General features: G+C 40.3%; 1 protein-coding gene across 1 annotated transcript; it reads left to right on the plus strand.

Annotated features, from left to right (window-relative positions):
• The first annotated feature begins 8,489 nt into the window (after positions 1-8,489).
• Positions 8,490-9,304, plus strand: LOC126727884 (uncharacterized). Its single transcript, XM_050433785.1, has 3 exons — positions 8,490-8,713; positions 8,803-9,228; positions 9,281-9,304. The coding sequence occupies exons 1-3, from the start codon at positions 8,648-8,650 to the stop codon at positions 9,302-9,304; spliced, it is 516 nt and encodes a 171-aa protein (XP_050289742.1). The 5' UTR covers positions 8,490-8,647.
• The last annotated feature ends 10,014 nt before the right edge of the window (positions 9,305-19,318 follow it).

Raw genomic sequence — 19,318 nt, forward strand, 5'->3', positions numbered from 1 at the left:
ATGGAAAGGATCAAAATGGAACGTATTTTTTATTTTGGGGATTAAAAACGGTAAAATAAAAAAGTATGGACTAAAATGAATTTGGGTCCAAAATATAAGAACCTTTTGGTGCATTTATACCAATTATTACTTAACTAACAAGAAAAATTGATGTAAATAAAAAATAGTATATAAAAATTATTAAAAATTTTTGAAAAGAAAATATTATTAATTTTTTATTAGAATATAAGAAAATGTCTCACACAAAATTATTATCTTTAGTTTTCAAATTGCATAAAGCCAACACGACTCTCACATGTACCTTATATAATTTTTATTGTTATCCATAACTATATTAGCTCAATTATTATGAAAAAAATTCATAAAAGAAAATTATATGCTTAGATTTATCCTATCTTTTGAGAAACAACTTATTCTATCTGGTGGCCTTGTATCCTAAAATAATTATATTAAAAAAAATTCATAATTTATATCCTGAGAGATGACCAATGGGTTCATTTCGCGGAAAAAGATGGCCTCGATTTTACTTTATGACTTTTTGCGTAGTGGGCGACAAAAAATAGACCGTTCTACTTTTTTTCTTTTCCTAATCGCTGGAGTCTTTTCACAATAATGCCATATGCACTTTGGCAGAGTTTTCTCATAATTTGAGTACTAAGACAATAAATTTAAATGCGTTTTCTCATATTTAAATATAACTTATATAATATTTATTTATATATTATAATTTTTTATTTAAAATTTATTATGTTAATATGACTAATTCACTATTATAAATTTATTTAAAAAATCTTACAAACTAATGACAATGAATGTAACTGTTGGCATTTTAACAAGATACTAAATAAGTATTCAAATTATTTCTTGTGATTGATAACACATTAATTTATAGGACTTATGTAATAAAATTTGAGTGATATTATGCATACTACAAATTTTACTACATAAAGTTTATACAAATTGATTTCTCACTTTCTTCTAAATTTTTTCTTTTTTGATGTCTCACCAATTACAAATAAAAAATTAATTCAAACATTCACTTATTAAATGGTTGAAACTCACTGATTACATTTATTGTCCCCAAATTTTGGATCCTTTTGGTAGCAGAGGCCCTTGGGCCTAAGGCCAACCCTACATCTTCCAAAAAATATGTGTGAAACCTTTTAACTCTATAGTCATATTAATTTTTACAAGTATTTTACGATAACCAAGGTAGTCAATGAGATAAGCATTTGCATCAGTGTTTGTATTATAGAAAAAGTAGCACAGTTTAGCCAATCAAGTTCAAAAATCACCAATATCAGTTCATGCAAAGTAATATAAAAATATAGGGTTTTTATAGTAACTGTGTAAATTTACACAAACACTACTCATTTTTTTTTCTTTATATCTTGAGGATGAAATAAGAGAGTGGATGTTAATTATTGTGTATGAAGAAAAAGAAACAATTAAAAAAATCAAGAATATTTGATATTTTAATAAAATGTAGTATAAAATAGATAATCTAATATAGAGTGTTTTGAAAAGTTCAAAAAATCACCCACATCAGTTCATGCAAAGTTATATAAAAATACATGGTTCTTATAGTAACTGTGTAAATTTACACAAACACTACTCATTTTATATTTAGTTTATTTATTTATTTTATTTTTTTTAGTATCTTGAGGATGAAATAAGAGAGTGGATGTTAATTGTTGTGTATGAAGAAAAAGAAACAATTAAAAAAATCAAGAAAATTTGATATTTTAATAAAATGTAGTCTAAAATAGATAATCTAATGTAAAGTGTTTTGAAAAGTGAATATATAAAGTAGAAAAAAAAAATTCTTATACCAAAATAGATAGAAAATTATGCACAAGCCTATGCAAATGCTGAGTGATTGATAATAAAGTTACATTGGCCGTACACCCACATGAGAAGTAATAAAAATATGCTAACTTGAAAATTTTTTTGTTTTTTTTTTTTTTGAACGAAACTTGAAAATTATTTTATTAGTAATATTTCTCAAAATTTTAATCTTCAATCATAGAAGAATATTATATATAAAGCGGTGGGAAACCTTTTTTTCGTTGTCTATAGTTCAGGATAAACAGTTAAGAAAATGCCTAATTTATAATATAAAAAATGTGAACAATATATCCATTAAGGTAATTTGGATATTTATTTTTTAATTGTTTGAATGATATTACTTATATAAATTGTCACGTCAATGTTCTCTAAAAAAAAATTGTCACATCAATTTGTGAGGCCTTTATAATAAAACTTCACAGTAATTTTAGCATTTGAATAATGCCAAAGACGATAATTTTCACAATATTATATGATTTATTATTATTAGAGTAGTGTTAGTTTCACCTAGGTCAACAACTTATTCCACTTTTATGATGTACCAATAAAAATTGGTCATATTAGCATTTGTTAAAAAAGTTGTATACTCCTAGATTTAGCATTAAGACAAAACCATAGTTGTTAGGGAGGACACTCTCACATTGTTAGCAGATATGGCCAAAGCTGTTGTTGTTAGGGCTGTAATATGGGTTTTTGATGAGTTGTCGCGTCAATTCGTATGTCATTTGTAATAAAACTTCTTAGTAGTTTCAGCATTTAAATAATGCCAAAAAAAGTTGGTCATTAGCATTTGTCATTAATTAGCATTTGTCAAAAAAAGTTATACACTACTAAATTTAGTACTAAGACAAAAACATAGTTGTTAGTGAGGACACTTTCACATCGTTAGCAGATGTGGACCAGGCTATGGTTGTTAGGGCTATAATATGCATTTTTTGATGAATTGTCACATCAATTCTTAAGTCCTTTGTAATAAAACTTCATAGTAGTTTTAGCATTTGAATTGGTCATATTAGCATTTGTTAAAAAAATTATATACTCCTAGATTTAGTATTAATACAAAATCATAGTTGTTAGTGAGGAAACTTTCACATCGTTAGCAGGTATGGACAAAGATATAGTTATTAGGGTTGTAATATGCTTTTTTTTTTTTTTTTTTAATAAGTCAAAAAAATGGTTAAGGAGGGGTGATCTGTGTGGCTTTCCTCTCTAAGGGTAGCCATAATAGCTCTTAACTACTCTTGAGCAAGACTTCATTTTCAGGGCGGCGCCACTTTAAGGCCAGGGTGGTCCTGGGACCACCTTGACCTGATTTTTTTTATATTATATAATAATTTAAAAAAATTTATTTGTCTACCCTTCAAAAAAAATTTTGAGAACACCCTCAGTTTTTTTTTTTTTTTTTTTTATGCCAATAAAATTAAATTTTGCTCCATAATTTGTTCTACATTTAGTGGATAAATGATTGCATGGTTGTGTACATTGAAAGAGATGTTGCTTGTAGCATTGATAATAAGACTATCATGCAACGATTTCAAAATATGAAAATTTGTAGAAGACACGCAAATACATAAAGTTTACAATTATAGAAGACAATTGTAAACTTTATGTATTTGCGTGTTTTTTTTTTTTTTTTATTGTTGTTGTTGTCAATATATGAATTTCTCTTTTTATTAGATTATATAATTTATGCTTCTTAAGGAACATCTTGAGAAAAATTCCTGAATCCGCCACTATTCATTTTGATGAAGAATAAGGAACACTAGCACGTTACTCATGGGGGAGGGATGAGTTGAACCCAAATCACTCCGCATAACAAAGTCTTGTTAACCCAAGACCCCAACCACTAGGCCACCAATCGCGTTGGTAGGGTTGGAATACGCTGTAAGTATGGTAAAATGTCTATCACATAGGTGTGTATTGATTTTATAAGCTTGTGAATTTATTTTGTTCTTATTTAATTTTGGGAGAATACAATTACAAGACCCTCCCTTTCTTATGATGTACCAATTAAAATTGGTCATTAGCATTTGTCAAAAAAAGTTATACACTACTAAATTTAGTATTAAGACAAAAACATAGTTGTTACTGAGGACACTTTCACATCGTTAGCAGATGTGGACCAGGCTATGGTTGTTAGGACTATAATATGCATTTTTTGATGAATTGTCACATCAATTCTTAAGTCCTTTGTAATAAAACTTCATAGTAGTTTTAGCATTTGAATTGGTCATATTAGCATTTGTTAAAAAAATTATATACTTCTAGATTTAGTATTAATACAAAATCATAGTTGTTAGTGAGGAAACTTTCACATCGTTAGCAGGTATGGACAAAGATATAGTTATTAGGGTTGTAATATGCTTTTTTTTTTTTTTAATAAGTCAAAAAAATGGTTAAGGAGGGGTGATCTATGTGGCTTTCCTCTCTAAGGGTAGCCATAATAGCTCTTAACTACTCCTGAGCAAGACTTCATTTTCAGGGGCGGCGCCACTTTAAGGCCAGGGTGGTCCTGGGACCACCTTGACCTGATTTTTTTTTTATATTATATAATAATTTAAAAAAATTTATTTGTCTACCCTTCAAAAAAAAAATTTTGAGAACACCCTCAGTTTTTATTTTTTATTTTTTATGCCAATAAAATTAAATTTTGCTCCATAATTTGTTCTACATTCAGTGGATAAATGATTACATGGTTGTGTATATTGAAAGAGATGTTGCTTGTAGCATTGATAATGAGACTATTATATAACGATTTCAAAATATGAAAACTTGTAGAAGACAATTGTAAACTTTATGTATTTGCGTGTTTTTTTATTGTTGTTGTTGTCAATATATGAATTTCTCTTTTTATTAGATTATATACTTTATGTTTCTTAAGGAACATCCTGAGAAAAATTCCTAGAGCCGCCACTATTCATTTTGATGAAGAATAAGGAACACTAGCACGTTACTCGTGGGGGAGGGATGAGTTGAACCCAAATCACTCCGAATAACAAAGTCTTGTTAACCCAAGACCCCAACCACTAGGCCACCAATCGCGTTGGTAGGGTTGGAATACGCTATAAGTATGGTAAAATGTCTATCACATAGGTGTGTATTGATTTTATAAGCTTGTAAATTTATTTTGCTCTTATTTAATTTTGGGAGAATACAATTACAAGACCCTCCCTTTCTTCTGATTTTCTCCTTTCTCCTCTTCTCTCTTTTTTATTTTATTTTATTTTTTATTTTTTATATTTTGATAGATGTGTTGGGATTTGAACCATACATTTCTCCATTGAAAATATTATAAGGTGCTAGTTGAGTTATAAATCTCCTTGTTTTTTTAATTATGCAATTAGTGTAATGCCAATATGATGCATGATTAAAATACTTATGTGGGGTTGTTTACTTTGTCGATTTAGTTCTTATCATCATCTTAGCGACAAAAAATACTTACATGGCCAACAAATTGCAGCTAACACATTTGAAACTTAAGTAGCTAATAAAATAATAATAAAATTTCTTAATTGCATTAAAACATGCCACATCAACATTTATATAAAAAAATCAATATCTTATTAAAAATGAATTAAAAAATCAATATCTAAAAAAAAAAAAAAAATTCATCAATCTTTGCTAGAATTAAAAAAAAAAAAAAAAAAGCCTCCAACCATTGTTATATCACCACCACCATCTTCTGCATCCACCCATTCAGCCACCATCAACAAAACCTAATTCTCTGTTGACAACCACTTTTATATATATAAACAAACAAAATATGAACTGAGTTCAAATTACACTTAGTTTAACTCTTATAAAGTTACACCTTTTGTACGCTGAAGATTTCTAAGATCCAACAGTTGAAAAAATATCATTAAATGCTATTGCTTTCCACCTTGTTACCTAATTACTACTAGTATTCTCTCTCTTCTTATTTATTGCTTTCCACTAGATAATATCTTCTTCAACACAATCTAACAAAAACAATGTGGTTACACGATTTTCCTGGCCCAACTCGTGTTGATTAGGCCCTGGCCCAAAGCGCAACCCACAATAATTATTTGTAGAGGATGGGTCAAAGAACTTGGCCTCAGTGAACTTGTTCGGTCTTATGCATGGGCAGTATGATTTGCAAAAGAAAAATAGAAAAACACCAGAATGGATCTTTCTCAAGTCTGATTTTATTTCTTTTTTTGTTTCTGATACAGTTCTCCCGTCCCCTTCTTTGAGGGACTCCACTACATTATATATTTTTCTTCTTTTCATCCCAGCCTTACACCTGTTAGTCATCCAAGCATCCACTCGAGCACCTGTCCCATCAGACGCCCTCATCAGACCCTTTGTGAGTTGCAGAGGCAAAGGCGGTACTGTTCAGGAGTCTTTTCCTCATTAATGCGGCCAAGAGGGTGGTTGGGGCGCAATTAATGTGGTGGTAGCCTTCCGTGAGATATTTTGAATTTAATTCGTTTTATATGTTGGGAAGACGAGCTGGAATGGCTGGGGCAAGTTTCTCGTCTGGGCTTCGCGATGTCCGAGGAGGAGTTACTCCTCGGACAGGTTTCCTTGATGCTATTGGGGTTGAATAGCGCTTCATATGAGGCTTTTCGTTGGACAGGACGCTCCTCGGACGGGCCTGAGCTTGGAATAGCCCATCATTTTTGGGCCGGGCCCCACAATAGCCCCTCAAAACTTCGGTTTTTATCTCCCTCCGAGGGGAAAGGCGGGGTTTTGATGTTTGTGAGTGGAGGGAAATAAGGAGATCGTGGGGCGCGCGTGCGGACCGTTACTTTTGACGCGCTACAATTTACGAGACGTGGCCATTAACTTTTGGAGGCGTTATGTTCCCTTCATCCAACGGCTTGGCGTGGATCGAACGGCCATCGTTTCTTCCCGTATTTCTAGGCGGGGGTGATCTTTTCTCTCTCCTCCCAGCTATATAAGACGCCAGAGGGGTTCAGTTCCTTCTTTCATCTGCATTTCGCAAACCTCAAAAGACTCCAGAGAACTCCATCGAATCCTAGAGATATACGAACACATGCGTCCGTTACGCCGCCGTAGCCGTTCTTGTGAAGCGCTTCGTCCAAGAGAGATTCCCAGGCGTCCCCTTGAGCGTTTTGTGAAGGTACCAGTACATTTCGCCTTTCTCTCCGTTTCAATTCCCTCCTCGGACTCTACTTTTCTTTTCAGTCTTTACTTTCATTTCCTCAGTTCAGTTCAGATGGGTAGATTCGAAAAATTAGTAAAAACTCCTGCCGCTATGGAAGCCTTTAGGGCTAAATACCACATTCCCCCGAGGGTTGGGCTGCGGCACTGTCCTCTTGAAGGAATATTGACCGATAGAGTTGAGGGAGAAGTCGTTATCCCCATGATTGCTTTCATAGAGGGAGGGATGACACTTCCCATGCGCAGGATCACAAGGGAATACCTGTTCAACCATAGGTTGACGCCGTATCAGTGTGCCCTAAATATGTTCAAGATACTAGGCTGTGTAGATGTCTTAAACGAGCGGATGAATCTAGGCCTCACTTGGCACGATATGGCTTATTTGTACGAATGCCACCGCCTCGGGGATGATGGGTATTATCTTAAATCCCGGAACGAGGACGTTAGGTTGATCTCTTGTCTTCCAGTTTCCAATAAGACCGTGAAGAATGACTTCCTCATTGCTTCTGGGGAGTGGTTCGACGGTATTCACTGTCCAACTCGGGCAGGAAACCCAGGTGCGGCGCTTTTAGGATTGATCCTTTTTGGGGAAAGGATTTAGTGTTGAGGGGTTATTTTTTCTGGCTTTCTTTGTAATTGGAAAATTTCATGATCTGACCTCACTTTTCTTGGTTTGTTTGCAGACAAAAGTCACGTTGCTCCTCGGATAAGACTTGTGAACGTGCCAGCGCTGAACTATCTTCTCAGGTCGGAGATTTACGTTACCGGGGACGGACAGTTGCGTGCGGCCCATCTGGTTTTGGGCTATCAACCTCTGAGCAGCGCTTTCCAGGCAATCGGTCACGCTATAAGGGCTGGCAGCCCGAGGCTAGCCAGAATTGACGTGTCCCGGGACGGATTCCTAGCTGACCACGATTTGCCACCAGTTGTGTTGCCAGGTGTCAGAAATCCCTACTTAGCGGAGCAGTTACCTCCGGTAAACGAGCCTGGTGCTGCTGTTTTGGTTGAAGAAGAGGCTGAATCATCTCGTCTTTCCCTTGAAGAGGAGATAGATAAGTTTTACTTCGAGGAGGAAATTCAGCAAAACCCCTTGGTGGAGTCTTCTAATCCCGAAGTAGAGCAGGACCAACATTCCGCAGTTGGTGTTCCCTCAATCGTTATCTGCTCGGACGATACTTCAGACGAAGAGGTAGAGCCCATGGCAGGAAAGGGAAAGTCTCTAAAGGAGCTGATGACCTCTCGGGGGAAAGGTCAGTCATCAAAGGTTCAGCCATCGAAGGGACCAAGTCTATCAAAGGTCAAAACCCTTCCCCCTGTGGTCCCCCAGGGCGTCTCGGACCCTGGCCTTAAGGTTATCCCGGACCTGAAGAAGAAGAGGCCGGTGGACACGCCTGAGGAAGGCGAGGTGGCTGTCCAGCCGACCAAGCAGCAGAAAACCACACGGGCGCCAAGGAGCAGAAGGGGCACCTCCTTGGACAGCAGGGATGAGGGGAACCTTGCTGAAGTGCGCACTTCCCCTCGTCCATGGGACCCAAAGTTGGAGCTGGATGGGCTCGCCATTCCTTACACTGCTTCGGTCCGAGAGTATAATCGTGGCCGGGCAGGGTACGTGGCGGAGGCCTTAGAGCAGCCCCTACTTCTTCCTCGGGACATGGAGGCCTACAGGCGGTGCACTCAGTCCGAGCTCTTCCTATCCCTTAAAAGGGATCTCGCGCTGGTAAGTAATCCTTTTACTGCTTTGTCCATTTACTTGCTCCTGTTAGATTATATATTTTTCTTTTAAGGACACTCTTGTTTTGTCTGCAGATTACTCAGCAGGTCTTCGTGGCTGAGGAGTTTTGCCGTAATAGCCGCAATCTGGCTGAGGCTGAGACCCAGGCTCGGACAGAGGTGGAGAAAGCCTTGGGGTCCCTCAAGCATGATCACATTAAACTCACGGCTGAGTTCAAGGATTCGGAGAACCGACGTAAAAGTGCAGAGGCTGGCTTGAAGAGTGCCGAGGATCAGGCGGAGGACCAGCGCAAACAACTGTACACGGCTCAGCTTAATCTTAACACCGAGAGGCAGGCAGTGCAGGACCTCAAAAATGCCCTGCAAAAAGTAGAGGATGAGCTGAGGCGGGTAAAGGAGGATGCTCAGCTGATCCGAGAGGCAATAGAGGCCGAGAAGGAGGCCGCTCGACAGCTTGGGGCCGAAGAGACGGAGGCCAGGTTATCTGAGGAGATTCCCGAGGTATGCAGGGATTACTGCAGTATTTCATGGGCTCATGCTTTTGATGCTGTAGGAGTTCCTGCGAATTCGGCACTAAGACTGCCCGAGAGCATCTTCTATCCTCCGGAGATCCGAGCTAACCCTGATGAAGCCCAAGTCGCTTCGGAGCAAGACCTGGCGGTGCCTGATGCCGTCCTTGTGCCTGATGTGGCTAAGGATCCTGCCACAGACTCTACCATTGAGGTTCCTCCTCCTCAGCCCGAGCAGAAAGAAGATTCTCCCGCTAAGGCTTAGCCCCCCCCTTTTTTTTTTTTTTTTTTTTTTAATGAGAGTTGTCTTGTTTTTTCATTCTTTTGTAAGGACCTCTCCTTTTAATGTACTCGGAATATTAATATAAAATGTTCGTTTTGCTTACTAAGAATGTATGTCAATAGCGTTCTTTTTTAAACATTTGCAACGAGGTAGATACAGGCAAACGGTCAAAATGAAAATGGGTTTTTGGGTTGCTCATTTGAGGGTCGCGATGGTGCTAGACTGTGCGCATGTATTAAAAGTGATTTCCTTTAAGTAATGATCTCCCAATCTATCACAAGTAATAATCTCCCCAAAAGTCTGTGGTCCGAGGAGCCAGGCAAGACTTAGGTTCTGCTTAAAACTATGACTTGTCATGAGTAATAATTTCCCCTAGAGTCTGTGGTCCGAGGAGCCATGCAGGACTTAGGTTCTGTTTAAAACTATGAGCTGTCATGAGTAATAACTTCCCCAAAAGTCTGTGGTCCGAGGAGCCATGCAGGACTTTGGTTTTGTTTAAAACTTATAAATAGTTGGCTTAAGTAACAATTTCCCCCAAGTCTGTGGTCCGAGGAGCCATGCAGGACTTGGGTTCTGTTTAAAACTTATAAATAATCGGCTTAAGTATTAATTTCCCCCAAGTCTGTGGTCCGAGGAGCCATGCAGGACTTGGGTTCTGTTTAAAACTTATAAATAATCGGCTTAAGTATTAATTTCCCCCAAGTCTGTGGTCCGAGGAGCCATGCAGGACTTGGGTTCTGTTTAAAACTTATAAATAATTGTAATGTAGACTGGCAAGCGGCAAATGGTCATGAAAGAGAACGTACGCTATGCCATTCTTATTAATAATAATAATACCTCCTGAGGTTATTTACATTCCATGGTCGAGGTACAGCTTTTTCATCCAAATCTTCTAGGTAGTAGGTGCCTATTCCGGCCACGGATGTGACACGGTATGGTCCCTCCCAATTGGGCCCCAACTTGCCCCAAGAGGGGTTCTTTGCGCTGCCAAGAATCTTCCTCATCACGAGATCACCTGGACCCAGAGGCCGCAGTTTGACGTTAGCATCATACCCTTGTCTTAGCTTCTGGTGATAATAGGCCATGTGAATCGCGGCCTTCTCCCTCCTTTCCTCGGCTAGGTCCAGACTTCCTCCTAGCAACTCATCGTTATCGCTTGGGGTAAATGAGCTAGACCTCAACGTGGGGAAATTGTTCTCGATCGGAAGCACAGCCTCAGCCCCGTAAGTCATTGAGAAGGGGGTCTCACCGGTGGAACGCCGCGGCGTTGTCCGATAGGTCCATAAGACGTGCGGTAGTTCTTCTACCCATCTCCCCTTTGACTCATCCAATCTTTTCTTCAATCCGTTCACTATGACCTTGTTTACGGCCTCGACTTGCCCATTTCCTTGGGGGTATGCGGGGGTGGAATATCGATTGATGATCCCAAACTCACGGCAATACTCCCTAAAATTCTTGCTGTCAAACTGAAGACCATTGTCGGAAATGAGTGTTCTCAGAGTTCCGAAGCGGGTGATAATGTTCTTCCAGATGAATTTCTGGGCGTCCACGTCCCTGATGTTGGCCAAAGGCTCAGCCCCCACCCATTTAGTGAAGTAATCGGTTCTGACTATTATGTATCGCTTGTTCCCCGCAGCTTTGGGGAAAGGTCCGACAATATCAAGACCCCATTGCGCGAACGGCCATGGACTGGAGAGTGGGTTGAGAACCCCTCCGGGTTGGTGGATATTTGGGGCGAATCTTTGGCACTGATCGCACTTCTTAGCGTATTCCTGGGCTTGTCTCTGCATGTTCGGCCACCAGTATCCTTGGGTGAGTGCCCTGTGCGCCAGCGATCTTCCTCCGGTGTGACTTCCACAAACTCCCTCATGCAACTCTTCAAGAAGAGACTCGGACTCCTCTGGATGTACGCAGAGCAGGTACGGTCCAGAGTAGGAGCGCCGATAAAGTTTGCGGTCCTCTGATAGCCAAAAACGAGGAGCATTTCTACGTATCTTCTCGGCTTCTAGTCTTTCTTCCGGTAGGATCTCATCTTGGAGGAAATTCCTCAGGGGGTCCATCCAACTGGGGCTCTGTCTTATCTGATGGACTTGGGTCGGGTTTCCACTGATGGGACTGGCCTTAACTAGATCTTCGACTAGGATCACTCGTGGCAAATTACGTGCCGAGGACGTGGCAAGAGTGGCCAGCGAGTCTGCATGAGTGTTTACGCTCCTGGAGATGTGCGTTAAACTGAAGGATTCAAAGCTCTCCTGTAGCCGTTTGACTTGTCCCAGATACTCTTGCATCCTAGTATCTCGAGCTTCCAGCTCTCCCATCACTTGTCCGACCACTAATCTGGAGTCCGAGAAGGCTTCTATTACTCTTCCACCCAACCTTTGAACCATTGCCATTCCTTGAAGTAAGGCTTCGTATTCGGCTTCATTGTTCGTAGCCGAGAATCCGAGTCTTAATGATTTTTCAATGACAGCGCCGTCTGGCGATATTAAAACTATCCCAACTCCTGATCCTCTCTGGTTGGCCGCGCCATCCACGTAGACCTTCCAATGCATGGTTTCCCCGGCCGAAATCGCGCCGACCAGTTTTCCGCACAGGTCTTTCTTCTCGGTCACCGTTTCTATAGAGGGCTCAGCGAACTCTGCTACCAAGTCCGCGAGGACCTGTCCTTTGACGGAGGGTCTGGGCATATATTTAATATCAAAAGCCCCCAGAAGAGCACTCCACATGGCGATCCTTCCTGTGTAGTCAGCACTTCGAAGCACGGCTCGAAGTGGAAGCTGAGTCAGGACGATGACCGTGTGCGCCTGAAAGTAATGAGGAAGCTTCCGGGTTGCATGCACTATCGCCAAAATTGCCTTCTCTAAGGGTAGGTATCACACCTCGGCTTCATGTAGTGACTTGCTCACATAGTACACCGGTCGCTGCACCCCATTATCATCCCGTATTAATACCAGGCTTACGGCGTGGGGAGCTACGGCGATGTAGGCAAACAACACCTCGTCTGCCTCCGGACTGGACATGATGGGTGGTCGGGACAGGTAGTCCTTAAGCTGCTGGAAAGCCTGAACGCAATCCTCCGACCATTTAAACTCTTTCCACTTGTTTATCAGGAGGTAAAAAGGCCGACATCGATCCGCCGATCGTGATATGAACCGGCTTAATGCCGCAATCATGCTAGTGAGCTTCTGCACTTCCTTCGGGTTCCGAGGAGTCTGTAGACTGTTAATGGCTTTGATTTGGTCAGGACTTACTTCTATTCCTCTATGGGTGACCATGTACCCTAGGAATTTCCCAGACCCGACCCCGAATGAACATTTGGAGGCATTCAGCCGCAACCGGTGCTCCCTTAAGATAGCGAAGACTGTTCCAAGGTCTTGCACGTGCTCGGACACCCTTTTACTCTTCACAATCATATCGTCTATATACACCTCAATGATCTTGCCCAGTTGCGGCTCGAACATCCGAGTCATCATCCTTTGGTAGGTTGAGCCCGCGTTCTTTAGCCCGAATGGCATCACCTTATAATGATAATTTCCGATGGGCGTCATGAAAGCCGTTTTCTCTTGGTCCTCTAGCGCAAGGGGTATCTGATGATAGCCCTGGAAGGCGTCCAGGAAGCTCATTCGAGGGTGTCCCACGGTAGCATCCACCAATCGATCAATTTTGGGTAGGGGGAATGGGTCCTTGGGGCACGCCTTGTTCAGGTCCGTGAAGTCCACGCAGACCCTCCACTTCCCCGTCTTTTTCCTTACCACCACTGTGTTCGCCAACCATTCAGGATAAAAGACCTCTTTGATAGCTCCTGCTCTTTTCAACTTGGCCACTTCGTCTCTCACGGCACCAGCGTGTTCCTTTGAAGGACGTCGGGGTGGTTGCTTCCTCGGAGTGGAAGAGGGGTTGACGTTCAGGTGGTGACAGATGAGGCTGGGATCAACTCCAGGGGCATCGTAGGCGTCCCAAGCGAATACGTCGACATTTTCTCTGAGAAATCTGACCAGTTCCTCCTTTTCCTGAGAGGGCAATTCAGAGCCGACCTGAAAGAACTTCTCCGGGTCATTGCTGACAGCAACCTTATCTAAACCTTCACACCTTATCTCCTCGGCCAGCTTCTCGTCTTGCTTTGCCGAGGAGGCTGGTTGCTACAAGCTCTTTGGGGCCGAGGACTCGACCAAGGGCCGATGTAAAATGGCGGCCACCACACACTTCCTGGCCACGGCCTGATCTCCTCGGATCTCTTCCACTCGTCCTCTGGATGGGTATTTCACTTTCTGGTGAAGTGTGGAGGTCACGGCCTCTAGGCTGTGGATCCATGGCCTTGCAACTATCGCGGTGTAGGGTGAATAAGCGTCGACCACGATGAAATTCACCTCCACCACTTCCGCCCCAGTCTGTACGGGCAGTCGGATTTGCCCCTTTGGTGTAACGAGCTTCCCCTCGAAGCTGAGGAGGGGGGAGTCATAAGCTGTCAAATCTTCCGGCTTCAAATTCAGCCCCTTGTATAGGTCGGGGTACATTATCTCCACCGCACTTCCAGAGTCTACTAATACCCTTTTCACATCGAAACCCCCCATCCGCAAGGTGACCACCAAGGCGTCATCGTGAGGTTGAATTGTTCCTCTCTTATCCTCATCCGAGAATCCCAGTATCAAAGAGCTTCCCTTTTTTATCCTTTTGGGCTCCCTTTGCCTGCCTTCGGAGGGAAGGCGGTCCACGGCTAACACCCTGGGGATGGGTGGCCCAGTTCTTCCTGGTGCAGCGAGGATGACATGTATCGTCCCGGTGGGGGGTCTTAAAGACACGTCCCTTCGAGGTTCTTGTGTTGCCTGGCCGGGATGGCCGCTCGATGGGTGCAGCAGGTGACGTAGCTTTCCTTCTTGGACCAATTGATCCAGGTGATTCCACAAATTCCTGCAATCCTCAGTAGTATGCCCGTGGTCCTGATGATATTGGCAATATAAGTTCTGATTACGATTAGCAGGATTTCCAGCCATCTTTCCCGGCTATCTGAAATAGGGTTCATCCCTTACTTTCTCCAGTACTTGTTGTACCGGCTCTCTGAATACGGCATTCACAATTTGCGGGTTGCTCTGCCCAGCCTGTCGCGGAAAATCTCTCCTCGGCTGACCAGGATTGTGACGTTCCGTCCTGAAATCATTTGCTTTAGGGGGGACAACCTTCTCCTTCCCCTTCCCTTGCAGCTGATCCTCCTCCACCCTTTTGTACTTGTCAATCCTATCCATTAGCTGTTGGACGTCGGTAACTGGCTTTCCGGTGAGGGATTTCCTCAAGCCATGCCAGGTAGGGAGGCCGCTTTTGAACGTGCTGATAGCAACGTTATCATGGTTGTCGTCTAAATCGTTATACACCTCCCAATACCTATCCGAGTATGCTTTCAGAGTTTCCCCTTCATGCATGGACAAGGACAGTAGCGAACTGAGCGGTCGAGGGACTCGGGTGTTTGTAATAAAACGGGAGCAAAAAGCTTGAGTGAGCTGCTTGTAGGAGCCTACTGAGTTTGTCCTCAGGCTGTTGAACCACCTCATTGCCATCGATCCCAAGCTGGACGGGAAGATCTTGCACATTAGGGCTTCGTTTTGCGAATAGATCGCCATTTTCTGGTTGAACTGACTCACGTGCTCTACCGGGTCTGTTCTGCCGGTATAGATGACGAATACCGGTTGGTTGAAGCGTCTTGGCAGCTTAGCCCCTTCGATTTTACTCGTGAAGGGTGACCTTGAGATCTGATCCAACGCCTTCTTCATGGCATCGCTCCCCGAACCTTTGCTGGATGGGCTCTCATACTTCCGTACTGGGCGTGGTTCCTTTACGTAAGAAAAGGTCTCGCTTGGGGGGGGTCCTTGACCTTCGTCTGTAACTCGTGTCCTCCGCATTAGAAGACTCGCCTGAGTCAGAGGGAGATTGTCTTCGCTGTACACGTCGTAGCTTCCTTTTTAGGTCATCTATCTCTCGCTGCATGGCCTGGTGACTATTTCGCCTTTGAGACACGTGACTTCCTATCTCAGTGTGACTCTGGCTCGTCCGGGTGGTATGCACACTCCCCTCACGATTCCCCCTGCCGCCTGGGTTGGTTGGGTTATTTTGCCTTTGGGACTCGGCGGGTTGTGTTCGTTGGGAGTTAGCTTGGTGAGGATCTTCCTGGTGTGGATCTAGTTCTTCCATGCTCGACTGTTGCACTAGCTGATGCCCTAGCTCTTCCCACAGACGGCGCCAATTGTGGTTACACGATTTTCCTGGCCCAACTCGTGTTGATTAGGCCCTGGCCCAAAGCGCAACCCACAATAATTATTTGTAGAGGATGGGTCAAAGAACTTGGCCTCAGTGAACTTGTTCGGTCTTATGCATGGGCAGTATGATTTGCAAAAGAAAAATAGAAAAACACCAGAATGGATCTTTCTCAAGTCTGATTTTATTTCTTTTTTTGTTTCTGATACAGTTCTCCCGTCCCCTTCTTTGAGGGACTCCACTACATTATATATTTTTCTTCTTTTCATCCCAGCCTTACACTTGTTAGTCATCCAAGCATCCACTCGAGCACCTGTCCCATCAGACGCCCTCATCAGACCCTTTGTGAGTTGCAGAGGCCAAGGCGGTACTGTTCAGGAGTCTTTTCCTCATTAATGCGGCCAAGAGGGTGGTTGGGGCGCAATTAATGTGGTGGTAGCCTTCCGTGAGATATTTTGAATTTAATTCGTTTTATATGTTGGGAAGACGAGCTGGAATGGCTGGGGCAAGTTTCTCGTCTGGGCTTCGCGATGTCCGAGGAGGAGTTACTCCTCGGACAGGTTTCCTTGACGCTATTGGGGTTGAATAGCGCTTCATATGAGGCTTTTCGTTGGACAGGACGCTCCTCGGACGGGCCTGAGCTTGGAATAGCCCATCATTTTTGGGCCGGGCCCCACAAACAATTTTGCAAAAATAATCTCATTTTCTTTGATTTCACAAAAACTGCCAAAAACAAGAGTCAAATAACTTTCAATTTGCTCCTTAAAAAAAAAAAAAATTAAAGGAAATTAAAAAAAAAATATATATATATATATATAAATCTGAGCCTATCATACACTAAACAATCAAACCTCTCATTTTGTCAACAAGTAATTGAAAGGTAGACCTTCTGCTTGGACTAGCAGCTTCAATGCAGTCTAACGAAAAAAAAAAGTTGTTTATACTCATATATCACACTTGATATTTTGTTTAGTGTATGATAGGCTCAACTTAGTTTTGGTATTTTTTTTTTCTTTTTTTAAGGAGCAATTGAAAGTTATTTGACTCTTGTTTGTGGTAGCAATTGAAATAATTTAATTTCCTCATAAAAAAAATCAAAACGATTTTTTTTTTTTGTTATTCACGACCAAAGCTGCAAATAGTTAATTATAAAAAACATAATTGTATGTATTTCGATTATTTGAGCCTTGTTATGGATTCTACTGATCCTAATCAACAAGAGACGGAGATAAGGACATATTTGATAGTCTGTAAAAACCTATCCTTAGTGATTAGATAATCAGATTGTATCTTAGGTGATGAGGTTGTTTGCAAATCAACTAACATATAAAAAAAGATTTAAAAAAATCAAGTAAATAAAATTGGAACACGAGAAACAAAGAACCTAAACTAAAAATAATTAGAAGTTATTTTAAAGAAATTTGTGGTCTTGAACATTTTGTTAAAAATGATGAGGAAATAAGTGATAGAGGTTTTATTTAGGGGATAAAAAAACTGAATGAAGTAAGGAAAGCCTAGAAAGATGAAGAGGGTAGAAACCTATGATGAATTTCTAGAGAAAAAGAAAAAAAAAAAAGGATTACAATGAAAGAGAAAGACTTAATAAAGAGAGATAAAAAGAAACACAATTAGCAATTAATAAGGAGAAAGATAATGAGGATGCTATTAATCTGGTAAGTATTTAATGATGTAACTAGTCTCATCACATGTGCTTTGCACGTGCGATGAGGGTTTTTTTATTTTTTATTATTTATTTATTTTTATTTTTTTAAGGGTGTGTTTGGATATTGCTTATTTTGCTGAAACTAAAAAATTATTGTTGAAAGTACTGTAAATAAAAGTAAAAATTAGTTGAAATAGTACAATGGGACCCACGAATAGTGTCAAAAAGTGCAGTGAGACCTATGAATAGTAGCAAAAATAAGCTGGATAATGAAATAATTAAAATTTTTCATTTCAATCCAAATGCACACTTAGTGTCATAATTTTTCATTCATTCTAATTTAAGGTTTACACATTTTCTCATTAATATTACGCATTTAGAATTTATAAGTGGATAAAACAATTTGAAATCAACAAGAGTGTGGCCCTATTTTTTAGGCAATGTTTTAGTGGGTTAGAGTTGTATTTTTACCAGATTATCTTTTGGTTTTGTCTCTACTTAAATATACGGGTGTAGGGGCATTTTGAACAAAAAAAAAAAAAAAAAAAAAAAAAAAAAAAGAAAAAGAAAAAGAAAAAAAGCGAGGATCCCAAACGGGGGAAACCCCTTAAATAGTAGTATAGATAATGGATAATAGTGTTTTCTTTTTAAATATTTGATCTTTTGGAAATCTACAGTTTAAAAAATGTGTAACTCTTATATAGTTATATCAGATGTAACTTGAATTTTTTTTTTTGCCAAAAAAAATGTTTTGGTAACCGTGTATACAATTTGTGCTTTATAGCTTGCTTGCATTTGTATAATATCAAACGATCTATTATTTTAAATGTTTGACTATTTTGTTGATTAAGCCATGTAATTTTGTTTTTGTTAGCCTTCATATCTTTATGGTTTAAAAATGTTAAAGTTGTTATAAATTTTATGACAAAAATATTGTACATTTTATGATAATGAATGTGATTAATGTTACTTCAATAATATAATAAATTTAACAATAACTTATCCAAAAAATAATAATAAATTTAGCAATTTGATGGACCAATAGAAATTGATATTGCTTCCTTAATGAAAATGAAGGTAACAAATAGTGATTTTTTGTTTTGGTAGGAAAAAGAAAAAGAAAAAAGGTAGAGGGGGACGACCAATGTGGCTTCCCTATCTAGACATGACCATAGTAGCACCCTACCCGCTCTTGCAAATATTGATTAACACAATATGGGAATTAAAAATTATACCTTTTTAATTAAAAATTTTATCTAGGTTTTTTTTTATTTTTTATTTTTTTATTTAATTTGGCCATTTGGAAAAAAATTTCTAGTTTCACCATTGTGTAACATATGTCCCCCTCAAATCTAAAGTTCTGGCTCCATGCCTTGTGCAACCAAATGTGTTCTCAGTAAATGTAGGCTATCAAAAATTTTCATTTGGTAACATTAAGGATCTGTTTGTTTTGGTGGATTTTGAGAGAGAGAGAGAGAGAGAGAGAGAGAGAGAGAGAGAGAGAGAGAGAGAGAGAGAGAGAGAGAGAGAGAGAGAGAGAGAGAGAGAGAGAGAGAGAGAGAGAGAGAGAGAGAGAGAGAGAAACTTTTGGGGGTGTTTGGTTGGGTAGAAAGGAAAATTGATGGGGCCGGGTGTTTTCAACCGGGACCACCAAAATATTTTATCTCCAAATTAGGGGAAAAACTGAAGAGTAAAACCAAGAGAAAGAAATGGATCAGAAAACCCTTGTGGAACGCGCACATGGGTTTGTTTGATTCTTCACTCCATTTTTTTTTTTTTCCTTTCATTTGATTGTTTTTCTTTTTCTATTATACCTTCTGTTTTGGGTTTTTATTTTTTATTTTCTTTTTATGTAGAATCTATACTTCTCATATATATATATATATATATATA

This window comes from Quercus robur, chromosome 5 (genome assembly GCF_932294415.1).
Source record: "Quercus robur chromosome 5, dhQueRobu3.1, whole genome shotgun sequence".
Lineage (NCBI taxonomy): Eukaryota > Viridiplantae > Streptophyta > Magnoliopsida > Fagales > Fagaceae > Quercus > Quercus robur.

Bases quoted from the DNA above. Each gene is read 5' to 3' on its own strand.
- LOC126727884 (XM_050433785.1), top strand. From the start codon at position 8,648: ATGGAGGCCTACAGGCGGTGCACTCAGTCCGAGCTCTTCCTATCCCTT. The intron at 8,714-8,802 runs GTAAGTAATCCT...TTTTGTCTGCAG, and splicing joins TTAAAAGGGATCTCGCGCTG to ATTACTCAGCAGGTCTTCGT. The intron at 9,229-9,280 runs GTATGCAGGGAT...TTGATGCTGTAG, and splicing joins TATCTGAGGAGATTCCCGAG to GAGTTCCTGCGAATTCGGCA.